Source organism: Myotis lucifugus, unplaced genomic scaffold (genome assembly GCF_000147115.1).
Source record: "Myotis lucifugus unplaced genomic scaffold, Myoluc2.0 scaffold_408, whole genome shotgun sequence".
Taxonomy (NCBI): domain Eukaryota; kingdom Metazoa; phylum Chordata; class Mammalia; order Chiroptera; family Vespertilionidae; genus Myotis; species Myotis lucifugus.
The window spans coordinates 365,665-392,390 of NW_005871456.1; the positions used below are offsets into that span (position 1 = coordinate 365,665).

The 26,726-nt window shown below is 51.2% G+C and overlaps 3 protein-coding genes across 6 annotated transcripts in view; 1 reads left to right on the forward strand and 2 right to left on the reverse strand.

Moving 5' to 3' along the window:
* Positions 1 to 579: 579 nt before the first annotated feature.
* On the reverse strand, positions 580 to 10,828 carry ZNF662 (zinc finger protein 662). The gene is given in 5 exon segments (XM_014467661.2): positions 580 to 1,094; positions 1,096 to 2,075; positions 5,729 to 5,842; positions 6,468 to 6,594; positions 10,643 to 10,828. Coding segments are annotated over 5 exon segments (1,284 nt in total). The 5' UTR covers positions 10,664 to 10,828; the 3' UTR covers positions 580 to 1,052.
* Positions 10,829 to 12,654: 1,826 nt separating this feature from the next.
* LOC102440551 (5-beta-cholestane-3-alpha,7-alpha-diol 12-alpha-hydroxylase) lies at positions 12,655 to 15,886 on the forward strand. Its single transcript, XM_014467665.2, is given in 2 exon segments — positions 12,655 to 14,076; positions 14,078 to 15,886. Coding segments are annotated over 2 exon segments (1,494 nt in total). The 5' UTR covers positions 12,655 to 13,860; the 3' UTR covers positions 15,356 to 15,886.
* A 187-nt stretch (positions 15,887 to 16,073) lies between these two features.
* The window catches only part of ACKR2 (atypical chemokine receptor 2), a 12,819-nt gene continuing 2,166 nt past the window's right edge, over positions 16,074 to 26,726 (reverse strand). Inside the window, exons 1-3 of one of the 4 annotated variants that reach the window (XM_023743699.1) lie at positions 25,328 to 26,666; positions 25,186 to 25,249; positions 17,902 to 19,867 (exon numbers count right to left, since the gene is read on the reverse strand). In XM_023743699.1, coding sequence (XP_023599467.1) covers positions 18,597 to 19,853 — 1,257 coding nt within the window. In that variant the 5' untranslated portion in view covers positions 19,854 to 19,867; positions 25,186 to 25,249; positions 25,328 to 26,666 and the 3' untranslated portion in view covers positions 17,902 to 18,596. Of the gene's footprint in view, positions 19,868 to 21,042; positions 21,130 to 21,289; positions 22,496 to 25,185; positions 25,250 to 25,327; positions 26,667 to 26,726 lie in introns of those variants that run through there. The other 3 variants (XM_023743698.1, XM_014467663.2, XM_014467664.2) reach the window with 3 other exon arrangements.

The window sequence follows — 26,726 nt, forward strand, 5'->3', positions numbered from 1 at the left end:
TCGTAGAGAGAGCCACCACGAACGAGGGGAGGTCGGGAGCAGGGGAGGTCGGTGAGCAGGCCCCAGCCAGAAGCCCACCACGCTGCCCAGTGCATCTCTCCTAGACTGTCCTGACCGGTGCGCGAACTTCACTTGTCCGCCACTGTTGATGTCATTTGTTTAGTTCCTACCAGTCTACTGTGATGCCCCACATGGAGCTCAGAGTTACAGCTCTTTTTACCTCACATTCATGCTCAACCATTGTTTCCCACAAAACCACCGCTCTACCAAGAAGGCTGGGCCCAGGGGAAGCATCCTGACCTCGGCCATATCCTATGGAGACCGACACTTCCCCGGGATCCACAAGGTCCCTGTGTGGAACTTAGGTCACATCTTTTCAAGGTTATTTTATCTCAAGTTCTGAGTGGTATGCATAACCTGGGGCCTTTATAGGAGCTCCTCTGATCACTCCCCAAAGACTTAAATATGGAAGAGCAGGAGTTAGGACCTCATTTTACTGGCGAGAAACTGCATCATCATAAGATACATTGTTGGTGGGGTAGGTATGCTAAGGCAAAATCAAAAGAAGCTATACCAGAGTGGTTTGCATAATATTCATTTTAGAACAATGTAGTTTCAGGGGGGGGAAAAATCACTGTCCTTAACATAAAATAATACAACTTTAATACTGTCATTAGTGATACAGCTTCATTTCTCTCCAGTTTTCTTGACTGCTCTCTTCTTGCCCTCACAGGCTAAGCAACCTTAAATGAGTTTTATAACCTTTCAACCTCAGATTTCTCACTTATAAAATGGGGATGAATATCTACCTTAATCAGATTGAGAAAAATTAGAGGATGTTTGTATGGTGGTTAGCACAGAGTAAGTGCTCAACTAAATGTTGCCTAATATGAACATGGTTGAACAGGGGGACCAATCTTGCTAGAGTACAGGGTATCTGTTCAGGAGGAGAAACAGATTAGAGCCATAGAAAATGTGGATGGTCATCTCATTTTGTCTCTGGGGTTCCTGTATCATGAATATCATAAACAAGTATCACCACTATGTATTCTCTAATGTTCCAGAAGGTGGGAGATCTGACAGTTATAGGTTTTTTTCTCTAGCATGGCACCTCTGGTGCTTAATCAAAACACATTTCCGACGGAAGGCCTTCCCACAGTCATTACATTTATAGGGTCTTTCCCCAGTATGGATTCTCTGATGTTGGATAAGGTTTCCCTTAGAAATGAAGCTTTTCCCACAATCAGTACATTCATGAGGCTTCTCTCCAGTGTGGATCTTCTGGTGCTGAAAACGATCTGAGTTCCACGTGAAGCCTTTCCCACAGTCCTTACATTCATAAGGCTTCTCCCCAGTGTGGATTCGCTGATGTTGAAGAAGGGCTGGGTTCCGAATAAAGCTTTTCCCACACTCCTTACATGAATATGGTTTCTCCCTGGTGTGGATTCGCCGATGCTGTAGAAGGTTTGCATTCTGATTAAAACCCTTCCCACATTCCTTACATTCAAAGGGTTTCTCTCCTGTGTGTATTAACTGATGCCGAATCAGTTTTGACTTCCAAATGAAGGTTTTAGCACATTCTTGACATACATAGGGTTTTACACCTGTATGACTTATCTGATGTGCAATGCAATGTGATCTAAAACTGAAAGTCTTCCCACATTCCTTAACCTCTCCATTATGAATTCTCTGATGTTGATACAAGTCTTCAGTTTGATCAAAACACTTGCCACATTCTTCACAGACACAGAATACCCGCTCACTTAGAATTTTCTGGTGTATAGCCAGGTGGGTGTTAACATCAGTATTTTCTGACCTCTCTTCTACTGAGATCATTTCACCTTTGGCAATCACTTCCATAATATCATTTGTAGTGTTCTCCACACTTCTCCCATTGGGGTAGTCACACCATCTTCCTAACCTGCATTTCTCCTCTTCATGGGTTTTTCCAAACCAGAATCTCCCGGACCCACACCACGGGGGTCCTCTTGATGGTACCATGTGGTCCTGCGGCTCCTCAAAAATTTCCTCCTTCAGAATAAAATCTTCTTTCTCATCACTCTTCAACACACCCTCTGGAAGAAGAAATCAGAGCTGCAAATGTCATGATTACCCATGACAGAGTGACTACAGTCACCAATATATCCATTTCTGTCCAAGTGCCAGAGGCCTGACCTAGCTGAAATGACAAAAGAGAACTAACACACAGAAAGCCTCCAAAAGCAAAAGGCAACAACTAGACAGAGAGTTCCTAAGGGCTGTGAATCTCAGCACCAGACCCAAGCATGGGGGCAGTGGTACTCTTGGGAAATAGTCCAATTGAATCTAAGGGGGACAAGTCAGAATTACTTACAGGTGGTCTAGTTTATAACATAAGAAGAACAAGCCAGGATTCTGGGCAAAAGACCTGGTCAGAAATCAAGAATCATTGTGGTATACCTGCGGAACCCGAGCTCATCACACATAGAGGGAAGCAGCAAGAAGAATCTCCCTCATACTTGTTAACATAAAAAGGAAGTGTAGTCTTCTCATTCAATCCAATCACCAGGGCTGCCATGAAAAGTACTTCCCCAAACTACTTGAGGCAGAGCTGAGAAAAGACTGTCTCCTCTTTTTTCTCATAGGGTGTTATTCACACCTCTTTCACAGTATCATATTTTGCTATAATTATACATTTCCATATAATGTCCTATTATTAGATTGTGAGCCCTTCTGGAATAGGCACCAAATATTACTTGTTTTTTAATCCTTGGCAACTAACACAATGAGTAAAATATAAGTGTTTACTTTTAAAATGTTGGTTGACTATAGGCCATCTATTCAGTTTGAGTCTATGACCCAAAATGCACCCAATTTAATTAATTGTGCCTGTTCAATTGAAGTTGGAAGCTTGGAGTTTTTCTCTTGATTGATTTGGAGATTTTTAGAGGATCTTTTCTTTAGAACATAAATAGTAAAATGGACTTTTAACATTTTACAATGGGAAATACAGAGGAAAATATGTGACTAGGAGAAAAGTGCTCATTTCCTTCTCACCAGTAAGGGGGTTCAGGTTCAATGGCTCTTCCTCCTGCTCAAGATGGGAGATCCAAGCAGGAAGGGACACCATGGCAGGAGGGAGCACTGTGTACAGTGTGAGCCTTCTGACTCTGTGCCAGGCCCCACTGCGGTAGGGAAACACTATGCCCCAGCTGAGCCTTCTGGTGCAGGGAAGGGTAGAATATAACAAAAAAAGGAAAAGTAATTGGATAGCCTGCTAAGATATATATATATAGAAGGCTGGCTCCGTGGGAGGAGTGGAGCCCATTAGGAAAGAAGCAGAGATGAAACGTATAAGAAGAGAATGAAGGTGGGTGGAAAGACTGGCAACACATATGACTTGAAATTTAAGGGGCATAAGAATATAAATAATAAGCCCTGGCTGGATAGTCAGTTAGTTAGAGCATCATTCTGATATGCCAAAGTTGCTGGTTCAATACCCAGTCAGGACAAATTCAAGAATCAACCAATGAATGCATAAATAAGTGGAACAACAAATTGATGTTTCTTTCTTTCTTTCTCTCTCTCTCCCTCCCTTCTCTCTCTAAAATAATATATATAAAGGATAGAAAATAGAGGTACAGGAAATTGTTATTCTATCAGTTCCCCAAAATATGATATATAAAGGATAGAAAATAGAGGTACAGGAAATTGTTATTCCATCAGTTCCCCAAAATATGAAAACATATCACTCACTTTAAAATGTCAAGAAGAAATAGGAAAGGCTAAGGTTTCTTCTGTCTTTCACTTAAGAAAAAGTCAGGATAGGATGGACTTGCAAGGAGCTATACCAGAGGCTATGTCAGGAAACCATGATCTCTGAGTTTCCTTCCTTCCTATCCATCTTTCTATTGCCATCTCTTCCACAAAGAATCGACAATGGGTCTCTCTATAGCAGTGGTTCTCAACCTTGCTAATGCCGCGACCCTTTAATACAGTTCCCCATGTTGTGGTGACCCCCAACCATCAAATTATTTTTGTTGCTACTTCATAACTGTAATTTTGCTACTGTTATGAATCGTAATGTAAATATCTGATATGCAGGATGTATTTAGGTGACCCCTGTGAAAGGGTTGTTCGACCCCCAAAGGGGTCACGACTCACAGGTTGAGAACCGCTGTTCTATAGCATCCATAAGAACTGGCCTCTCAGCCTCACTCAGCTATTTCCAGAGTCACTTTTTACTCTAAAGATAGACACCTCTACACAAAAGTCCACTCTAATACACAATTCTTTGGGCTTAGCTAAGATCTGTCCCTTTGGAATGCCCATCTGAAGCCTCCAAAGAAACAAATCACCTCTACACCTTCCAAGTGACAACCTTTTAATGCTAAAGCCAGGGACTGTGTGTTCCCTGAGTAGTCTCTTCTCTTCTCTGAGACAAAAGTGGACTTTGAGTAGGAGCATGAGCTCCAGGGAGATCTGCTGCAGTTCAGGGAGCTAGGGTATGGCTTAAGGAATAACTTAGCTGTTGGCTTTCTGCCTAAATTCCCTTGGGTGGCAGCGGGAGTAAGCATCGAGATCCTGAGAATATAGAGGACCCTGTAGTTATCTCCCTACATCCATTCTATCTCTCTCCCATTACGAAGTAGCCAAGCCCTTTGGGTGGAAGTGATCCCAGCTCCAGCTCCTAGTGTAGGCCTCTCTCTGGTCTAAGCTAAGCAGGTTGTCCCACCTGACTAACTACATGAGAGATCAATTCAGGGACCACAGTCCAAGCCAAGTCCATTGGTGCACAGTACTTCCCTGGACACAGTCATTGATTTAGAGCTGGCATGAGACTTAAGCTGGTTCATTGGAACAATACTCAGACTCAGATTAGCAATGGGTCAGGTCTGCAGAAGGCCTGCTTCACAACTACCAATCACCTTTACAATCCTGAGAGGAGCCAGACGGTAGACAAGGCCAACATACAAGGAGATGGAAACGAGCAGAGATTGAAATTCTGATCAAATTACTTGCAGCCTACTCTATCTATGGACTTCCCAGTTACATGAAATAATAAATTCCTCTTTACTGTTTAAGCCAATTTGAACTGGGTTGTTACTTGTAATCAGGAGTTTCTAAGCATGGAAAGACTGATAGATGCAGCAAGGAACTGTGAGAACGGAGAAATTGAGGGTAGAGTTTGAGTCCCACTGTGCCCACAAAAATGCCCCTGTGGGGAGAAGATAGAATGGAGCCAATGAGGCAATCAGGGGACAGAGTTCTCACTGAGAAGTTAGGAGCAGGAAAGCCCTGTGTTGGGCCTAAAGGAATGCCACGGCTTTCCCCACCAGAAATCCCTGAGGAATAGAAACTGTTTGGTTCAGGGTTATTGAAACGTCTTGATTTATTGTGATAAAGATGGCCGTGATGCCCCAAAGGGCAGCCAGAATCTTCTGCTGGAGATTACAAGCAGGCCAGGAGGGTGGAAAGGCCACCTCGATCAGAGAGTAAACAGAAAAGTCAGGGAGTAAAAGTAAGTGGCGGCCATGTAAGAACATCAAAGATGGGGAAGAGAAAAAACGTGTGAATGAAGATGGCACCCAGAGGAGCCAGGATGAATAAAACAAGATGGGGACACCGAGAACAAAAAGGAATCCCCCTGCTGTTCACAACACGAGGTTAAGAGAACACACAACTATTACAAGGTAAAGATCGAGACAAGGGGGCCGGTCAGATGACTGACACGTGTGTCTCCACTCACCTGAGGACACGCCCTTCCAGCCCTCTCCGTCCAGAGCTCCCTGCGGAGCCGAGCACCAGGGGGCTTCCCCTCGCTCCAGCCGGGAAATCAGAGCCGGTTTGGGAAATAGAAACGCTGCTTGAGGGGGAGGAAATGGGACAGACCGGTGAGTGGGGCCACACAGAGTAATCCCAGGGTCCTCCCTCTGGCCTGTGTCTCCAGGGGAAGGAGGGGGAAGAAGGGAAATCACCAGGGAGAACAAGAAAAGGACATCCAGGGAAAGGGGACGAGACCCAGGGAAGAGGGGCACGTAGAGCAGGAGATGCTGCTCCTCACAGTCTGAGTGAGCAAACAGGCCATGTCCCTCACGGAGGAATGGAGCTTTCTGGTTCTCTCCCTTAGAGCTCTCAGGTTCAGACAGCTGCATGGCCATGTGGTATTGGGCTGCGTCTCCCAAATTTAGGGGAATGAGGGCTTTGTGGGGCAGCAGGAATCTGCTCCCTTCCCACTGTACCCACAGCACAGGGGTTGGGAGGCGGGCAGCTCTGACCCTGGGGCAAGGAGGTCTTATGTGAGGCCCGAAATGCTAACAGGACTTCCTACTGCCCAGGAACCACTGAGGTTGGGTCATTAAGAATCCATGAGCCTGAAGGTGCTGCTCGGCCGGCCGAGGGCTCTGGAAGATTCCTGAGCCTCTGAGGAAGAAGGAACCAGGAAACTCTGCAGGACAGAGACGGAGTCCGAGGGGAAAGACCCTTACCCAGGGAAGCCACGGCCCCATAATTCTCCAGCATCACATCCCTGTACAGGGCCCTCTGAGGGCAGGTCAGGCAAGTCCATTCATTCTCAGAGAAGTAGACAGCCACGTCTTCGAAGGTCACTGAGCCCTGAAACAACACGTGTTTAAATGCCCTATCCCAGGACCGAGGCTTGGAGTAAGGGGTACACCAGGCACGAAGAGGCACCGGAGGGGATGCTGGTTGAGTTTCTGGATTCTGAATGTCCAAAGGAACTGTCAGCAGATCTTGCCCCCCGACTTACAAAGATGAAAGCGATCGGCCGTCAGTAGTCTCCTGTCTCTTCAGCTTTACTTCCGCAAACCTCCTCTCATCTTCTTCATGAGTCTGTGCAGGTTTCCTCTTCCCATCCCTTATGCCAGAAACAACTGTCTGTGCTCTAGGTGTGATCCTCTCCCATGAGTCCTCCTTCACAGGTCACCAATGGTGAGAACAAAAACAACCACCATTCAGTGAGCCTGCGCCGAACACTTCACATATATCACTTTGTGTAGGTCTCATGACCTATGAGGGTGTTCGATCCATTTTACGGAAAAGGGAACTGAGGATCAGAGATCACCTTCCCCCAAGGATACAGACCGAGACACACCACCCGCACGCCTGACTCTCTGGCTCTTACCTGCTGTGCCACACTGCCTTGTCTTCACCCCCCACCACCACCCCTGCCCTATGTAGGACCCTTTCTCTTCTCTCCCTCCATGTCACTGCCACCAGCCAAAGAGGCAGCTAAGGGCTCCCAGAACACCCAAGCTGCTCTGGAAACTGTACTCAACAGGACAGACTCAAACTCTGACTTTACTCTCTGCTCTCCCCCACCCCAACATACTAACACACCCCACCCTGCTTTTTCTTCCCCAGGCCCCAGTCTCAATGTCCCCTTTTTCCAGTATCTCCGGGAGCCAGAGCTCCTGCACCTTTTCTTTCCTTTCTCTCTCACCCTCTTAAGAAACAAAGAGCACTTAGCGCCATCAAGACTCCTAATTCCTGCCGAAACCGGTTTGGCTCAGTGGATAGAGCCTCGGCCTGCGGACTGAAAGGTCCCAGGTTCGATTCCGGTCAAGGGCATGTACCTTGGTTGCGGGCACATCCCCAGTGGGGGGTGTGCAGGAGGCAGGGGATCGATGTTTCTCTCTCATCAATGTTTCTAACTCTCTATCCCTCTCCCTTCCTCTCTGTAAAAAAAATCAATAAAATATATTTAAAAAAAAAAAAAAGACTTCTAATTCCCAACCATTCCCTCAATCAGGATGGAAATCTCCATTCTATGGGGGCACCAGTCTGGTCCATTTCCTGCCAATTCTTGCCCAATAAAGTCCCCACAGCGACTTACCCTGCACTCCCAGGCTCAAAGGCTGGCTCACCTACACCTACCTAAAGAAGTCCAAATCCGCGGCACCGTAAACAACCCCATTCATTATTCAGGGGCCCAATTTACCTGCCAAGGATCATCCTGAGCCACCACCCTTAATTATCTTTTATCTTGTCACCATCCTGTTATGAACTCAAACCCTTTCTTTGCCCAGATCTGAGCCCTGGCACCTGCAGCTCCCCCTGCCTGAAGATCCAGGCCCTCCCTCCTAAGCCTGCAAACTCATGTTCATCTCAAGACCTGGCTTAAATATAACCAGTTCTGTACAACAGGTGTCATGGAAATTCTGGGCAACTGTCACTGCGCACAGCGCTGTGAACCCCTCTGCCCAGCACCCGGCTCGTGTATGCAGCTAGCCATACGCAGTGTGCTTCTCCTGATGGTGTCACTCTGAGGAGTGTCAGAGCCACTCTGCTCCCAGCCTCTACCTCCAGGTCCTCCATTCTGGGATGTACCCCAATTTCCCGGGGGCCTCACTACCCCCTTTCTGCCCTTTATCTGGGCCTAGAGCCAGGGCACAACTGAGTCAGCTTTGTGGTGCCAGTGCCGCACGCACCAGGTGCATCCAGGGCCAGCGCCCGCTGTCCCAGCAGCAGCTCGAGTGGCCTGGCCATGACCTGGGCCGCCCACGGGGAAGTGAGTGTGCCCTGGGCCCACCCGGTGTGGGGAAGGGATGCTCCAGACAGGGGAGGGCCTGACAGAGCGGTCCCGAGTCCAGGGGTCCTGCCAGCCATGCTAGCCCCACACCCAGCAGCCCACGCTCTGCACAGGCCAGGGCTCCGCAAAGGAGAGGTGAAGGCTGCAAGATTCGTGCCACTCTGGCTTCTCCAGGAAGATGGAGGGCACCTTATCTCTGTGGTCCTTCTTTCTTCCCTCCAAAGATCTCCCTGAAACATCCACTGCCAGGGGCACCACAGGCTTCCTCTGGGAACCCTTTCCAGGCCCTCTCCCCACGGACCACACGTCTCCATTTCTCTGCACCCTTGTAGGGTGGATGCTGACATAAGCTACTATATACTTCACTTGACTATGTGCCTTAGATCTGCCTTCCTTTACTGTTTTTCATTCCTAGAGGACAGATGACTTCCTGGATATGTTCATCTTTGTGCCTCCAACCTCCACCCCGTGTCCAGCACCTCTTAGGGCCCAGAATCTTAAAGTGCCAAGGAGTATTTGTTGAATAAAATAAATGTTGAACATTTCTTCAAATGTTCAGTTGAAGAAAAGAAGGTCCAAAGAGAGGAAATGGCTTACCGAGCATCACACAGCATGTCAGGAAGTTAAACTCAAACGGAGTTGTGGAAATAAATGAAGACCACCCAAACGGGAACAAGCAAACGATATTTATTCAGAGTTTATAACAGCAAGGGAGCTGGCCATAGTCACTTGCATTTGGCAGAAACTCAAAGTACGCAGAGAAGTGGGAAAGCTTTATAGAAGGAAAAAAGGAGGCTTCGGGTGTGCTGAGAGGAGATTTGTTGCCCTGAGGGTTGGCTAGGAGCAAAACATTGTATGTAATTGGCCAGGGGAGCATATTAATCAAACTCTGGCTGTTTGGGGATACGAGGGTTATTATGGCTTCCTGGACTCGTTGACACAGATAGCAGTCTGACTTGGACTGGTTAGTGCAGATAATGCATTACCGTCCGGGCTGATTGCTTGAGGTTGCAGGTCAGAGTTCTATTTTTCTATATGGTCTGGCCATTACCCATATGTATATTCAGTCTCTTCTATGCACATACTTATTCCCCTTCCCTCACCCCATAATCAGAACACTCTTTGGGTTTCTGCCTGAATCAGTGCTTCCTGAATAGCTATTCTTTGATCTTAAGTAAACACCGGCTGCCTGGCACTTCGGCTTTTTATTTTTAGGTCAACACCGATATATGCGTGGGCCGGGTTGTCAAGAGCCCAGCGGCCATAAAGGAGTTCCCTTCAATTCTTGGAAAAAAGAAGAAATCTTGAATGCTAGGAAGGCAAAGGAACCATAAGTAAGCCCATCCCTAACTTAAGTGAAACTATTACCCAATCTAAAGGCAGAGTGAAATCATTTCTCCCCTGCACCTCCGATCCAACGGGACTGCTGTTGCATTCTGGGGTGAGGCTGTGGGCAGGAAGTGGCAGGCATTGGGGGGAGCAGTCAGTATCGTCTAGAAGAGGAACAAAGGGCAAAAAGACTGGGAGGTTGGCGGTGCAAACGGACTAGAGACCGCAGAGAAACCCAATATAGTAACCACAACAGATAAATGGAACCTTCTGGTCGGTGCCCAGTTGCTCAACATCCTGGGCCATGTATGGATAAAGGCGGAAGGACACCTAAACAATGCTCTCCGGGAACCCCCGCGAATCCGGGCCAAGTGATGGCTTCGCTCAACGAGCAAGTTAGAATCAGCGGTGATGGGAGGGAAGGAGGCCCCCCTCCGCTAATCCTTCTCCAAACCCAGAGAAGAGATAGAAGAGGGCTAGGCAGGCAGGGACGGGATCCCAGGCGGGTGTGAAGGGTGGAACACTGCAGACCTGGGCGGAGTGCAGCTTGCTGACCACGCCCGGTCCCGACAAAACGGGCAACCCAACGGGGCGGGAAAGAAGGGTGCGGGGAGACGTGAGCTTTAAAAGGCACTACGGCAGAATTCTTTGAACGAACCAAGCAGAAGACAGCAGAGCATATGTCTACCCCTAGACTAGGAAACTTAACTGGCCACGCGGTTGGGCCCGCTCCCTGCTGCTCTCTATTGCAGGGAGTCTGTCTATGTCTCAATGACCGCTTACCGTCTTTGTCCGGGAACTCATTCTTCAAGTTTGCAAGACAACGAACTCGGACCCGAACAGAAATTTTGACATCACCAGCCCCACTGCCTTACTGACCGCTCTGCAGACGAACTGATAGGCACACAGCGCCTTGGCGCAAACGCTCCACGAGGGACCCCTAAACCAGAGCGCAGGCTCCAGGGCCGGAAGTGCGTCACCGCTTTTCCGGCCGTGGCCCCACCCCCTCTCCCCTGCCGCAGCCGCTCTAGCACGCCCGGAGGCCGCCGCTGCGTGTCGTTGGTCCTTTCAGGCCGTCCCGCCCGCCGCGGTCACCCCGCCCCTGCGATCTGCGGCGCTGCCGCTGAGAGTGGGAGGGAGGCGGAGACCCGTCTCGGGGTCGCCCTGCTCCGTCTAGATCGCTGGCCCCGGTCCACTCGGAGGAGCTGGGAGGCCTCCGCCGGCGGAAGAGCCAGGAGTCCCTGCCGGTCCCTCTGGCCGCCCCGAAGTCTGGATCTGTTGGCGGCAGCGGGAAGGGCACCTGTGGGGCCAGACTGGGACCCGGGTTCAGCACCCTCAGTACTGGAGTTCTGGCTCGGAAAGAATTCAGAGCCAAGACTCAAACTATAAGAGAACATTTATTTATAAGATCACAGAGTTAGAAGAACTAATTGGTAGAAGAAATGGGCGTATGAAACAAGTTATAGAGGCAAAGGAAGGGCTCTTGGAGCTTAGAAGTGAGGGAGGTAAAGGTGACAGGCCTGGAGGGGAAGGGGGGGGGGGCGGTGCAGGCATGCTCCCAGGAGGCAGAGATTGGATCCTCCCTCCTAAGGGTTTTTTTTTTTGTTTTTTTTTAATATATTTTATTGATTTTTTACAGAGAGGAAGGGAGAGAGATAGAGAGTTAGAAACATCGATGAGAAAGAAACATCGATCAGCCGCCTCCTGCACATCTCCCACTGGGGGTGTGCCCGGAACCCAGGGACATGCCCTTGTCCGGAATCAAACCTGGGACCCTTCAGTCCGCAGGCCGACGCTCTATCCACTGAGCCAAACCGGTTTCGGGCCTCCTAAGGGTTTTAGGGGGGGAGATTTTAGGGGAGGGCCCAGGGGAAGATCTCAATAGATAATTCAGCAGCTTTCCAGGCATGTCCTTTCAGGGCTGTGGTCTCCACTGATTGATTGGCCGGCACCAGGGCAGGGGGTCATTATTCAACGAGGCTGGTCCTGAGGTCAGTCTTGGTGTCTGGTTTTGCTGCTTTTCTGAGCCTGGAGCTGAAATACAACTGAGGCCTAGATGTTATCTGTAGGGAGGAAAGGCCAGGGAGGTCCAAACCACAAGACCAGCCAGTGATATGCTAGGGAAGGAGAGGTCACCCTGGGGATGAGGTCCCAACCTACAACTGTCTGTTGCTAGGCACCTGGTGACCTTCTTGGCCCATGGTCCTTGCTCTGCTCATGTCTGTCTAACTGCCTACCACAGATCCAGACACCCCGTGGCTGGGGAGAAAGGGTTCAATGCAGTGGGTCAAAGCATGAATCCAAACAGCCTGGGGAGCCACACCCTGCTGGAGGCTCTTCCCCTCAGCTCTGCAGCCACACTGGCCCAGAGTGGGTGTGCACCCTGTGCCTTAGGACAACCCTGCCATATGCTTTGAGCAGCACACCCCACACACCTTTATCTCCATCTCTAGCACCACCACCACCCAACACACCTGGCCTTGGCATCCTCCAGGCCTTCATTTAATTACCACCTGATTAGCCTTCCCGACTCCCCACTCCCCTTCCCACTCTGCTCTTCTCTGGTGCAGCACGTAACACAATTGTAATGATATACTTCTGTGGGCAATGACTGAATATATTTTCCCTTAGACCAGTGATGGTGAACCTCTGACACCTCTGACACGCGAACTCATTTTTTTGGTTGATTTTTCTTTGTTAAATGGCATTTAAATATATAAAATAAATATCAAAAATATAAGTCTTTGTTTTACTATGGTTGCAAATATCAAAAAATTTCTATATGTGACACGGCACCAAAGTTAGGGTTTTTCAAAATGCTGACACGCCGAGCTCAAAAGGTTCGCCATCACTGCCTTAGACCATAAACTCCATGAGGGCAGGGACTATGTCTGTCTCATTCAGGTTGTGGCAACATTTCTGGCAGTAAATGACCAGTAAATATCTGTTGAAAGGATAGATGGGGCTGTTCCAAGGAAGGGGGGAATGAATGGATGAGTGGGTGTGAGTGAATGAATGAATGAAGGTGAGAATGAATGTAAGGTGGTACTGCCACCCATTAAAAACTGGGGGACTAAGTTCAGCTCATTGGAGTTGGCCCACAATTTGCCAACTGGATTCTAAGGCTGGAGAGAGTTAATGGTGCTGAGTTCCTGCTGTGCCCTAGGCAGTCAGAGAGGACTTCATGGAGGAAGAGTGGGGATGTTTCCAGCTCCTGAGGGCATGTGGAAATCCTGTGGTTATCTGAAGAGACAGAGTCCCTGTTTGCAGGTCATTAGGAAATTAGAGTCATTCAGGGGTGATCAAAAGTGGTTGGATTGAATCTGAACTTCACCTTTCGCAACAATGGGCTGGGCTCTTTGACTGGTATGGACACCAGTCCATACCAGGCGACCACCAGATGAATGGCACAGCCTTTACCTTCTGGGGCCTGCTGGCAGGGACCTGACTTGACACCTCATAGAGGCCCCTATCATCTCTGACATTTCATAATTTCTCAAGATTTCCAGTGTATCCTTGCTAGACAGGTATGCAAACCAGTTGGGCCAGGGCCAGGCCCCCAGGCCAGAGGCTCAGAGACTGAAGACAAATAAGGAAGGGGTGGATGTGAAACTTAGTTATTGCTTGGTACGTTTCTGATGAATGAGATAGCAAATGAATGAATTATTGCACATGAGTAAATAAAGGGTTGAGTGGTCAGTAGATCATGGAGGTGAGAGCAGAGGCAAGGAAGGCTTTGTAGAGAAGATGCTGGAGCTGGTAAGGGGCTGACCCTAAGTTACAGGCTTCCTCCTGGTCCCTCCTCCTCCTCCCCCCACATGACCAGGCCCTAGCAAGTGCTAATTTCACTTCCACATACTGTCTCACCAGGGTTATTTATTATAACTTGCAGCTGGTAGGGCAAGGTCCGTGTGGGCAGACCTTTTCACCCCCAGCTTGTCAAGGTCTCCCAGAAGCTCTCTGGACAGTCTGTCCAGAGTTTAACCTGCAAGAGCACAGCCATGGTGCCCTGGGGTCCGGTGCTGGGAGCCCTGTTGGTGGTCATCGTCGGGTACCTGTGCCTGCTGGGGCTTCTCCGGCAGCGCAGGCCCCAGGAGCCCCCTCTGGACAAGGGCCCTGTGCCCTGGCTGGGCCACGCCATGGCTTTCCGGAAGAATATGCCTGAATTCCTGAAGCAGATGCGGGCCAAGCACGGGGATGTGTTCACCGTGCAGCTAGGGGGGCCAGTACTTCACCTTTGTCATGGACCCCCTCTCCTTCGGCCCCATCCTCAAGGATGTGAAGAGAAAACTAGACTTCGTGGAGTATGCGGAAAAACTGGTGCTAAAGGTGTTTGGATACCAGTCCGTACCGGGCGACCACCGGATGATCCACTCAGCCAGCACCAAGCACCTCATGGGCAACGGCTTGGAGGATCTCAACAAGACCATGCGGGACAGCCTGTCCTTGGTGATCCTGGGCCCCGCGGGCCCGAGCCCGGATGCCAGCAGCTGGCGTGAGGATGGCCTCTTTCACTTCTGCTACAACGTCTTGTTCAAGGCCGGCTACCTGAGCTTGTTTGGCTACACGAAGGACACGGAGCAGGACCTGCTCCAGGCGGAGGAGTTGTTCACGCAGTTCCGTAAGTTCGATCGCCTGTTCCCCAGGTTTGTTTACTCCTTGCTGGGGCCCCGGGAGTGGCTGGAAGTGGGCCGGCTCCAGCGCCTCTTCCACAAGACCCTCTCTGTGAAAGAAAACCTGGAGAAGGATGGCGTCAGCAACTGGATAGCCTACATGCTGCAGTTCCTGAGGGAGCAGGGGGTAGCCCCGGCCATGCAGGACAAGTTCAACTTCATGATGCTGTGGGCCTCCCAGGGGAACACGGGGCCCACCTCTTTCTGGGCCCTCTTGTTCCTCCTGAAGCACCCAGAAGCCATGCAGGCTTTGAGAAAGGAGGCTGCCCAGGTCCTGGGGGAGGCCGGGCAGTCTTTCACCTTCGACGTCAGTGCCCTGCAACGCACCCCAGTGCTGGACAGCGTGATGGAGGAGACCCTGCGGCTGGGGGCAGCGCCCACCCTGCTCAGGGTGGTGCACGATGACCACGTCCTGAAGATGGCCAGCGGGGAGGAGTACCGGCTCCGCAGCGGAGACATCGTGGCCCTCTTCCCTTACCTCTCGGTGCACATGGACCCTGACATCCACCCCGAGCCCGCCGCCTTCAAGTACGACCGCTTCCTCAACCCCGACGGCAGCCGCAAGGTGGACTTCTACAAGGCGGGCAAGAAGATCCACCACTACACCATGCCCTGGGGCTCGGGCGTCTCCATGTGTCCCGGCAGGTTCTTGGCCCTGAGCGAGATGAAGCTCTTTGTCCTGCTCATGATCACACACTTCGACCTGGAGCTGGTGGACCCCGCCGCGCCTGTGCCGCCCGTGGACCCCCAGCGCTGGGGCTTCGGCACCACGCAGCCCAGCCATGACGTGCGCTTCCGGTACCGCCTGCGGTCCCCTGAGTGAGCTCTGCCAACGGGGCCGCAAGCCTGGCCAGAGGGGTTCCCTGGGGGTCTTCGCCTCCTCTCGCCCCTCTGCAGCCAAGACCCCCACCGACTACTGCTCCCTGCGGCTCTGTGGCACCCCTACCTCTGTCCTGGTGGTCCTCCTTGCTCTCTTGTCTCCTTCTAGTCACCTCACAGGCTTACCACTCTCTCTCTAAAGCCCCCTCACTGTGGGTTCTGCAGGCCCCCGTCACAGGAAGTCCAGAGGAAGGGATTGGGAGATAACACAGGCCTACAGTCCTGCGGGATAGAAGCTGGTCCCCACGAGGAGCTCAGCATCTTGCCAATATGACCTCCACCCCCCACCTCTTAATTTCCCCCCTCAATACTATTCCATGTCTTCTGGAATTCGCATTCTAGAACCGTGTTGTCCAATACCAATACAAGGCAAGCCACATGTGTAATTTTTAATTTCCTAGTTGACATATATATTTTAAAAAGAAAAGCAGGGGGTGGGGGGTGAGAGATCAACCAATGGACTTGTATGTATGCATAGGAGCATAACCAATGGACACAGACAGTAGGGGGGCATGGGCATGTGCTGGGGGTGGGAGCGGCCGGGAAGAGGTCAATGGGGGAAAAAGGAGACGCATGTAATACTTTAAACAATAAAGAATTTAAATAAATAAAAAATAAAGGCAAGTAAAATTTGTTTTTATAACATATTGAACTTACCCCCATATATCCAAAATATTAGCATTTCAACATGTAATCAATATAAAGAATATTTTTAGATTTCTTTTTTGGTATTGTCTTCCATATCTGGTATGTACTTTTTAAAAAATTGAATTTATTGGGGTGACATTGGTTAATAAAATATATAGGCTTCAGGGGTACAATGGTATAAAACATCATCTGTATATTGTATGTTCAAAAATCTGGTGTGCACTTTTTACCCTTCCAGCGCGTCTCAGTTCAAGCCGGCCCCATTCCAAGTGCTCCACAGCAGGTGTGGGTAGTGGCCACCAGACAGGGCACAGCCGGTAGAGAAATGCTGCCTCCGTGTAGGAGTGATTCAAGCATTTCTCTCCACACCCGGCCTGCCGGGCCCTCTGCTCACTCTGCTGCCAGAGACCTTTTTCTAAAAGCATCTCTAATTGTCACTATTTTATTTTCTGGTTCCCCATTCCCTTCACACACCTGATATTTAGGTTTTGCCCCAGTTGGTCCCCAAATTGTCCATCCAGTGCTATTCAACTTCGCCAGCTTTCCCTGGTGGAACTCTCTAGGTCTAGAAAGCACAGCTGCTTGCTTGTCCTGCCAACCTCAGTGCCAGCTACCCCTGGAAGCCTTCTTAGGTCTGGCCCCATCCCATCCTCTGGCCTCCAGCTACTGGGGCTCCCCGAGTACTGTTTGCATCACAGCACATCTGTTATGTGTCCTTGCTGTCTGTCTGGGATTCCTCCTCCTGTCCCCTCCCCACACTGGACCCATGGGGCTTGGTATCATGTTCCTCATCTCTGACCCCCCAATTCCCCAGCTGTGGATTAAATTATAGACACCTGACTTCCAGTCTGAGCTAATTTATTTCACTTCCTCAAATCACTTCCTTCCCTCTGTGCCCTCACTCAGCTTTCTGGCATATGAACTAGAGACAGTTCCTGTTGCCATGCTTACCAGGGCTGGGAGACGGGGAGGGGATGCTGCCAGAGCTGCAGCTGGCTGATGGCAGGGCCTGGCTGGGGCTGTGATTGTGGGAACTGGTGTAGGGTCCTGGAGGAGGGAGGCCCCAGCAGCATGGACCCCCTGCAAGGACTGCCCAGTGGGGCTTCTCTCTGCTACTCCTCCCCTCACCCCTGACTGGCCTCTTCCTTCCTGCTGAGGTGGCCTGTTCTGCCCTGAGTTTTGCCCAGATAGCAGACTAACAGGAGTCTGTCCCCACCAGCTATGTGACTCTGGGTCAGGGCTGGCTTTCTCTGGGTCTAGCTGCCCCCAAATGCTGACCTACCTGGAGCCTGACAGAGCTTTGACTGGTTCCATCCTGTTCCATGAGGGGCCAGCAGCATACAGAGTTAGTAGGGAGCATAGGAGAGGGAGGACGGGGCTGGGAGGCTGGGGGCTGACCATGGGGAGGGAGCTTCCCAACAACCTGCCCACATAGCCAGGCCTGGTGCCGGAGCAGGTGTGGAATGGAGCAAAGTGGCAGGGCCTTCACATACCTCCTTGTCCCTGCCCAGACCTGGGTGCTGCATCCCATCCCCCTCCCCCCCCCCCCAAAGGACCACGGGCCAGGAGCCTGGCCTGGGGACAGGCTGGGGAAGGGCTGAGGGCTCCAGTCCACTGAGTCAGGGCCAAGAGTCTCAATTGAGAATGAACTTCATGGATCCTGTGACCTGTCTGAGGGTAGGCTGGAACCGAGGGAAGCCTGGGTGGTCAGGTATGAAGTAAATACAAGACTCCCATCCCACAGCAAAGGATGTCCATGTAACAACAGGCCGTGAGTTCCCAGAATTAGAGAGTGCACTTACAGGCCAATGCCCACTGCTGGCTGCCCGCCCCCGTGCCCCCATGGGGACTGCTGGAGACACCCTCTCCAAGGGCCCCCCCCCCCACTTTCCTTGCAGAGGCTCGAGGCAGTAGGAAGACTGAGACCTGTCCTGACCCAGCAGCTCTCATTTCTGCACCAGTTTTTCTGTCCCTCAGAGAAAAGCCCACGATGTGTATTCTGTGAGGAAAGCTTATAACAAAGCCAGTCGGGAATGACGTGCCATTGGTGGAATTGCAGGCTCCCCGGGAAGAAAAGAGATGTTTTCCTAGGTAGTAACTGCTGTGAATGCCCTCGCCACACTTCCCAGGGTGGAGGGGGCAGCCCTGCTCCTGGACTGAGCTGCGCCTGCCTTTCCCCCTCGGCAGGTCCCCAGGTGCTGCATCTCCAGAGCCTCCGGATTGCCAGGCTCCGGAGCCACCACCAAGGTTGCAGCATTAAACAAAACAACACCAGGATTTCCCCAGCTGAACGCGGGGGCCAGGAGCGGCCTGGTGGGTAGGAGGCCGCAGGCTACTGGGAAGGAGATGGCAGTGAAGGCCAAAGGTGTTGCAATCACGCTGGCTGCGGGTGCAGATGAGATGATAGGAGACGGTGACAATAGGACACAGAGGTCAGTTGGGCAACCGCTGCAGCAGATCAGGGAGTATGATGTCCTGGAAGGAGTGAGCGGGTGCTGCTGAGGGTTGAGAACTGAGCTCTGGGCTGAGCAGCGTGGTCACGGGGGCCCTTGGAGAGAAGACGCTGGGTGGATGCCCAGCTGAGCTGGGTCCCCTCCGCTCTCACCGGACTGTGGCATGGCCGCTGAGGCTTTATTTCCCCCGACAGCCCCCTTGTTGGGGGAGCCCTCAGCCTGCCCCTCCTCAAGGTCATTCATGCTGGTCATTTCTTCTTGGACAGTGAGGCTGCTACTCTCACAACAGCTGGACAGTGGGGCCTGGGCAGGGCATGGTCCCTGGCGCCGTCCAAACAACTCGGCCAAGAAAGCCTTTAGGTACTGGCAGAAGCAGCGGATGGAGAAGGCGTAGAGGATGGGTGTGGAGCAGCAGTGAAGGAAGGCGATGCTCTCTGTCACCTGCAGCGCATAATCCAGGTAATTGCTGGTCTCGCAGTCCCCAAAGACTTTCAGGTCCATGAGCGAGTGCAGGAACAAGATGAGGTTGTACGGGAACCACAGCACGAAGAAGGCCACCACGAGGGAGACGGCTACCTTCAGAGCCCGGCCCTGGCCCGGGGGCCTCAGCCTGACCAGGGCAGAGCCGATGCGGGAGTAGAAGAAGATCATGGCGAAGAGTGGGAGGATAAACCCCAGGATGTTCTGCTGGAAGCGGAGTATGAGCTTCCAGACGGTCCCATGCCCCCCGAAATCCGCATGGCAGTTCCACACACCCTGGTGGTTTTCATGGATCCGCACAAAGACCATGTCAGGGATGGAGACAGCCAGGGCCACCGCCCACACGATGACAGCTAGGAGCCAGCGCCTGGCCCGGGGCCTCAGCCAGTGGTGGGGCTGAGCGTGGACGATCTGCAGGTACTTGTCCAGGCTCATGAGGCTAATGAAGAAGATGCCACTGTAGAGGTTGATGGTATAGAGAGTGCTCACCATCTTGCACAAGAAATTCCCAAAGACCCAATGCCAGGCCACGGTGGTGATCCAGAAGGGCAGGGTCACCACAAACAGGAGGTTGGAGATGGCCAGGTTCAGCAGGTAGACCTCAGTCATCCTCCTGCGAGGCACGTACCGGAGCAAGACCACTAGGAGCAGGAGGTTCCCGCTCAGGCCCAGCACGAAGACCAGGCTGTAGAAGACGGGCAGGAAGACTCTGCCAAAGGCCAGCACCTGGTCCTTCATGCAGGGCATGAAGGCCGCCTGGTCCAAGTAGTACTCGTAGTCATAGAAGGCGCTGCTGTTCTCGGAACTGGCGACCTTGGTGGTGAGTGGCTGAGGGGAGGTGGCCATGTCCAGAGGATACATCCCGTCCTGGAGCGCTGCAGACCAGAGAGTAGTGCGGGAGAAATGAGATGAAGCTAGGCAATCCCTCCCTCGCTGCAAACCCAGTTTCGACTGCTCCGGGATGTCCAATGGACCCTTCACGTCTACTTCAGTGCCTGCAGCCGAGCAAGTACGAGCCTAAGTGTGGGAGCCCGAGTCTACACTGAATAGTGATGTCACCTTGCGTAGGTATTCACTTCTTATGGTTCTCTTCTTTATTTTCTCCCTTGTCATTTAAAAAGACTGGTACTGTCTTTCTGATTTTTCTTTCTTATTTAGGGGTTACCAATTCATCTACTGATTCTGTCTCCATACTCTTCCTCGTGTGTGGCTTATCATTATTCTTCTTCGTGGGGCTTATATATATTTTTTGAATGAGAGCTTCTCTTCAGTGGGCTTGTTTTATCTATAAAAGTCTAGTGTGCCCGCTCTGGCTTTGAGCCTTCTTTACTTCCATTGCCTGAGAGTGTCCCTTTGCTTTTATTTACAGCATTTTATTTATAAGTATAGCTTTATATCAATATTTTCTTTTATATTTAATATTTCAATATATTTTATCCAGTATTTTCAGGTTGGTAGCAGAAAGGAGTGATCCATCATGTTGATAGAAACTACTAAACTTTTCCATCTCTCAATCTCCTCATCTTTAAAATGATCATGATAATGAATAGTGCCTACTCATGGGGTTCTTTTGAGGCTTAAATATGATAATTCGTGTGAAGCGCTTCAAGCCCTACGAAGAGTGCCCAGAACATAGTAGGCACTCAGCAAATATTAGTTTAAATCATTGCTTCACCCAGAACTGAGTCCATCACCTTCCCACCAGCTTCTTCTCCTCTCCTGTGTCTACCTAACTGAATGGCACCACCAACCACTGAGCCCCTAAGACTGAAACGTGGGAGCTATCCAGATTCCTTCCTCACCCTCTCACCACCACTCTGCTACCCTTGGAATATGTCCTCTACCTCCACGTCCCATACAAATATATGTGTGATAGTCTCTTAATAAAATTAATACAAATGCACTATATACATATGAGTTCAAAGAGATGAAAGGGAAAGTCAGAGAATGACTGGCAGCTGCCTGGGCAGAGGAAGCCAGAGGCATGGTCAAGTTCTCTCTGGGACGGTGGTTCCCCAAGTTTAATGGTGTTATTAAAAGAGAGACTCACAGGAAGCAGTGATGCGAGTCTGTCATGAAGCAAGACTAGGTTCCATCTTGTTGTGTGTTCCAGAACAGAAACATCATGTCCAATGCGCTAGGTTGTTCACGGTGGGGAGAGGGTTTGGGAGGGAGAGAGGAAGGAGTTAAGGAGGGGGGTGTGGCCCAAACAGGCAACCCTGCACAGACACCAGCGTGGGGCCTGGAGGCTGCCCATGATCACGGGCCACAAAGAGAGGAACACCAGCCACGCCTACCTGTTCCTCTGCATATTAGTGTTTATTCTTTGATTCAAAGGAGATTGAATGTTTTCATATGTTCAATGCCGGCTTTACTTCTTCGGTGAATGAGTTATTCTTTTAATGGGTGGGATTCTCATTTATAAAAGGTTTTATGTTGTAAGAATTTTAGCTTTTCATACAGATGTTGTAAACATTTCCCCCAGTCCTTTCTAATATAAGTTTTGTCTATTGTATTTTTCCAGGTAGAATCTTGAAACAGATGTTTCCCTCCCTTCCCTGGGCAGCAGCAAGCACCCCCCCAGCACTGGCTGGCGTTGGGAGTCTGTGAGCTGTGGGGTTGGGAGGAGGAGGTGCTCTTCTGCACTGAGGCCTGATTGGAATTCATTAGTCAGGAGTTGTCACTAACTAAACACCAGCAGTTCTGCTCTATCACCACTGGACTTGAGCCCGTCATGGTTTCTCAGAATCCTTGACTTTTGCTCTAACAAACAACCAAATCTGACGATGGCTTTGATCAAAGCCAGATGTCAGGGTGAGCGGGCCCTCGGCTGGTCCACACCACTTGGTACACTCTGTTCCCTTTCCTCTCGGCCTCCTCATGGTTCACTCTGGGAGTCTTTCCAGGTCCTTTTGATCCCTGAGGCCACCAGCCAGCCCCTCCCACCACTTTCATCAACAGCAGCAACCACCCGCCCCAGGTGCTCATGGGAAATGGCCAGCCACCTTCACACCCACTGCGGCAGTCCTGTAAGGCACTCCAAGAAGGAACTGTCAGCACCATTTAACCCAGAAGCAAAGCAACCTTCTCACAACCTCGGAGGAAGGCCCTGGCTGAGCTGCATCCCTGGTCCCACTGTTCTGGTCCCGATCACCTGACCTGCCCAGCTTACCGAAAGGAGCCACCTGAGAGAGGTGGGGTCTGGGCTCAGGAGGGCTTGGTTGCCTAGAACATTGCCCTTTATTGGCTGGTCTGGCCTCTGTAGACTCCACCATTCCTGTCCCCAAGGCTTCACTGAGCCGCCTTGCAAAACACAGCCTCCCTATGGCTAGCAGGTAACAGCCTCCCAACGATACCCACCTCCTGACCCCGGCAACCTGTGACTATGTTACCTTCTACAGCAAAAGGGGTTTCCCAGAGGTGATTAAGTTAAGGACCTTGAGATGGGGAGAGGGTCCTAGGTTATCCAGGGTAATCACAGGGTCCGCATCAGGAGGCAGGAGCACTGAGTCAGAGAAGAGGTGACAAGGGAAACAGAGGGAAGCGAGAGGGATGCCGTTAGAATGAAGGCAGGCGTTCCCTGGAAGCTGGAAGAGGCAGTGCACAGACTGTCCCCGGGGCCACCTAGGAACGCGGCCCTGTTGACCCATTTTATTATTATTTTTTCTTTTTTCTTTCTCTTTGTTGCCCCATTTTATTTTATTTTTAATATATTTTATTGATTTTTTACAGAGAGGAAGGGAGAGGGATAGAGAGTTAGAAACATCGATGAGAGAGACATCGATCAGCTGCCTCCTACACACCTCTACTGGGGATATGCCCGCAACCAAGGTACATGCCCTTGACCGGAATTGAACCTGGAACCCTTCATTCAGTCCACAGGCCGACGCTCTATCCACTGAGCCAAACCACTTAGGGCTGTTGCCCCATTTTAGACTTCTGACCTCCAGAACATGGGAATGATAATTTTGTGTTGTTTCAAGCCACTGATTTTGTGGGTTTTGGTGCAGTGGCAGTAGGTGATATGCTTCCTATGACCTTTGGTGCCCTCAGAATCTCAGACTGAGGGAGTAAGAGTGCACCCTGTCCACCTCCTTCAACTTACAGGTGGGGAAACTGAGGCTCAAAGGAGGGGAGCGACTTGTGCAAAGCATACAATGAGCAGTCAGTGGCTAGATTGAACCATGAACCCCAGGCTCCTGGCTGCCCTTCGGGTCTCTGTTACCCCACCCCTAACTGTCCCTCTAGCCCCGTTCTTGTTCTCCCCCTTTTGCTTTCACGTTTCCTTATTGCCTGAATTCATTCCTTTTATCCAGCAGCACCTTAAGAGGAACGAATGGGGAGCATCAGTTATTCACATCCTCGTATGAACTAGCGGGTAGGAAGGCAATCCCGAATGAAGCTCTGTAGTGGGACTTGAGGGGAATCCAGAGAACTCTACACAGGCGAGAGAGGAAGGCTTTTAAAAAGAGGATAGCGCCCTGACTGGTTTGGCTCAGTGCATAGAGCGTCGGCCTGTGGACTGAAAGGTCCCAGGTTCGATTCCAGTCAAGGGCATGTACCTTGGTTGCGGGCACATCCCCAGTAGGGGGTGTGCCGGAGGCAACTGATTGATGTTTCTCATCAATGTTTCTGACTCCCTGCCTCTCCCTTCCTCTCTGTAAAGACTCAATAAAATATATTAAAAAAAAAAAAAGAGGATAGCAAGGACAAGGTCAGCCGAGCTTCCCCTGCAGTGAAGCCAAGGGCACAGAGGCAAACCATAGCTTATCTCTGGGGCAATGATGTCATCCTCTTGGTGACTTCCTGAGGCTGCTGCTGGGCTGGCTCCAGCTCTGACGTAGCAAGAATCCCTGGCTGGAGAGCAGGTCTCCTGAGGACCTCAGGCCTCTCAGAAGAGTCTCAGGTGAGGCGATGAGAGAGAGGACGGTGCTCCATCCACCTGGACAGGAAGGCAGCCATGCTAGCTGAGCTCCTTCTATGCAGCTCCTCAGGGAATCCTCACCAGAGTTCTGGGAAGCGGTACTATTATGACCCCCATTTTCTAGATGAGGAAACTTGAGGCTTGGAGAGGTGAAGCCCAGTTGTCCACGGCTTTGCATCAGTAGATGATGGAGCCAGGACTGGATGACCCGAAGGACACAAGTAGATCTGGTGGCTCTTTCTCCCCAGCTCCCCTATCCACACGGACCAAACTTGGATTTGAAGGATGAGCCTCTGGCCGTGGGACTTCTGGCCTCAGCAATGAGTGGCAGAGAAGATTCAAAGTCAGTCGCGACCCGGAGCCAGCTCTGTGGCGTCCGGGAGGCATTCCACACACAGTCACGGAGTTAACCAATCTGCACTCAGTGAAGCTGGTAGCTGGAAATTGGTCCTGGTGGGAATGTCTACACCAGGGGTCCTCAAACTACGGCCCGCGGGCCACATGCAAATACAAATATTGTATTTGTTCCCGTTTTGTTTTTTTACTTCAAAATAAGATATGTGCAGTGTGCATAGGAATTTGTTCATAGTTTTTTTTTAAACTATAGTCTGGCCCTCCAACGGTCTGAGGGACAGTGAACTGGCCCCCTGTTTAAAAAGTTTGAGGACCCCTGGTCTACACCATGGCAAGTGCTACAGATGGGAGCTCCCTCCTCTCCTGCGTGTGCCCCCTACCCCACCACCATGAGGGAGCTGATCGTTAAACCTTTACTGGCACAACCCTTCTCAGGGCCCCGTGGAGCCTGGCCGAACCCTGACTGTCTCGCTGTCTGCCTCTCTGCCTGTGTCTCCCACCACCTTCCCTCTTCCACCTTCCACATCTGTGCCACAGCTGCCCACCGCCTGAGTCAAGAGCTCTTGAGGACGGGGTCACGTGTAGGTCTCCTCTCCGTCACAGACACCCACGCTGAGCGTGCTAGCCACATTGCATGAGACCAGTGAGCAAATAAACAGCATTGGACGTGACCCCAAGAGGCCATGCCAGCTTTCAAAATATAAAACCAAGAAAAACACTGGAGATCACTTCAGTGGACAGTCATTTTTGCTGGCTTCCTTACAATTTAAATTATCCTTTCAAATGTAACCTAAACCCTCCCTTCCCAGAAGCCTGTGGGGGCCACTGACCCGGTACAACCCCTGCCCCAGCCTCCTCCCCCTCCCCCCATCCCCACCAGCCCCTCCTCCCCACTCCCCCCAGCCCAGCACTCACAGGTCACCTGTCAGCCTCAGAATCCACATCCTGGAAGCAGGATCCCCTCACCTCCTGTGACAGACTGGCATTTGCCCAGGGGCTGGCATTAATGAGCACCGTCACCTGACTCCCACCCTTCTCTTGCCTCATTTTCCCTTACCTGTCTCTCGGCCTCCCCCACTCACACTCTGGACACAGCTGAGCCAAAAACCTTCTGAAAGCTGTTCTCTCGGCCTGAGCCAACTCTGCCCTCACAGCTTGGGAGCCCATGACCATGCAGCGTGATCCGCCCACAGGCCCCACTATTTCCACTTGAGTCATGTTCAGCCGCCTGCCCGGACCAGTGTCACGGAATGTGCCCCGTGGCCACCCCAACACCCCTGAGGCTCCCCTCGCTGCTTCAGAATGACTGGGGTAGAATGGAGGTCCAACTAGACACCGCCTGGCTAAGCTTGGCATGGGCACCCCCCGCCCGTAACCCTGGCATTGCCACCCTGCATGCCCCGCCCAGCTGCGGCTAACCAAGGTGAGTCAGGAGTTGAGAAGTAACTCACACCCTGACCACCGGTTCCGGCTGCGGAAAGGGCTCTGGTGTTGAGGCACGTGGCAGAAAACCTGCCTCTGGGGGAACTGGGATCTCCTTCTGGGATTGGGAAAACAGCAGCTATTAAATTCTACTGTGTCCACAGCAACAACAACAAACAACAACGGTAATACCCACCACTTTCACGGCACTTCCTGTGGGCCAGGCTGTGTTCTCAGAACCTGACATGCACCACTTCATTTCACCCTGGCAAAACCACTTGGAGGCAGGTACTGCTATCACTTCTGTTTACATGGGAGGAACCTGAGTTGCAGAGAGGCTCAGGAACTCCCCGAGGCCACACAGCGAGTAAGTAGCAGAGCTGGGATTTGAAACCAGGCCCGGAGTCTGGGATGCTCATTCAAAAATAGGGGTGAAGGATGGGGGACTAGAGATGGAGAAGTGATCGGAGACCAGGCTGCTATCGCTCAGGCTGATGGTGTGGGAATAGAAAAACAGGAAAGAAGACGCGACAGCCGCAGGAGGAAGATATGAAGGAAGGAGTCCAGAGCCCGGGAATGACCCGCAGGGAGAGAGCTCATGAATGGCCGCCTGGGGGCAGAGCTGGGTCTCCCCCCCTCCCCCCACTCCGTTAACCCTGCCGGCCCTGAGACCAAGTCAGACTTCCATCCTGGAGCCCTTGACTTCCAGGAGCCTGTTTTCGCACCCATAAAATAAACACGGCTGGGGATTTCATGAGGATTAAGTCTGATACAATTATTATAACTGCTAACACCATGGAATCCTGTGTGGGACGCTGGATATTGACTCACCTAGCCTCTCACTTACCTTATGGAAGTTAAGTACTATTATTAGCTCAGTGTTACAGCTGAGGACACAGGCACAGAGAGGGTAGGGGAACTGGGCCCAATGTCACAGAGCAAGTGAGTAATAGAGTCAGGAACTGAAAGGCAGAGTCCATGCTCTAAACACTCAAGTTACATTACCTCGCAAAGAAGACAGCAGGCAGCTGTGG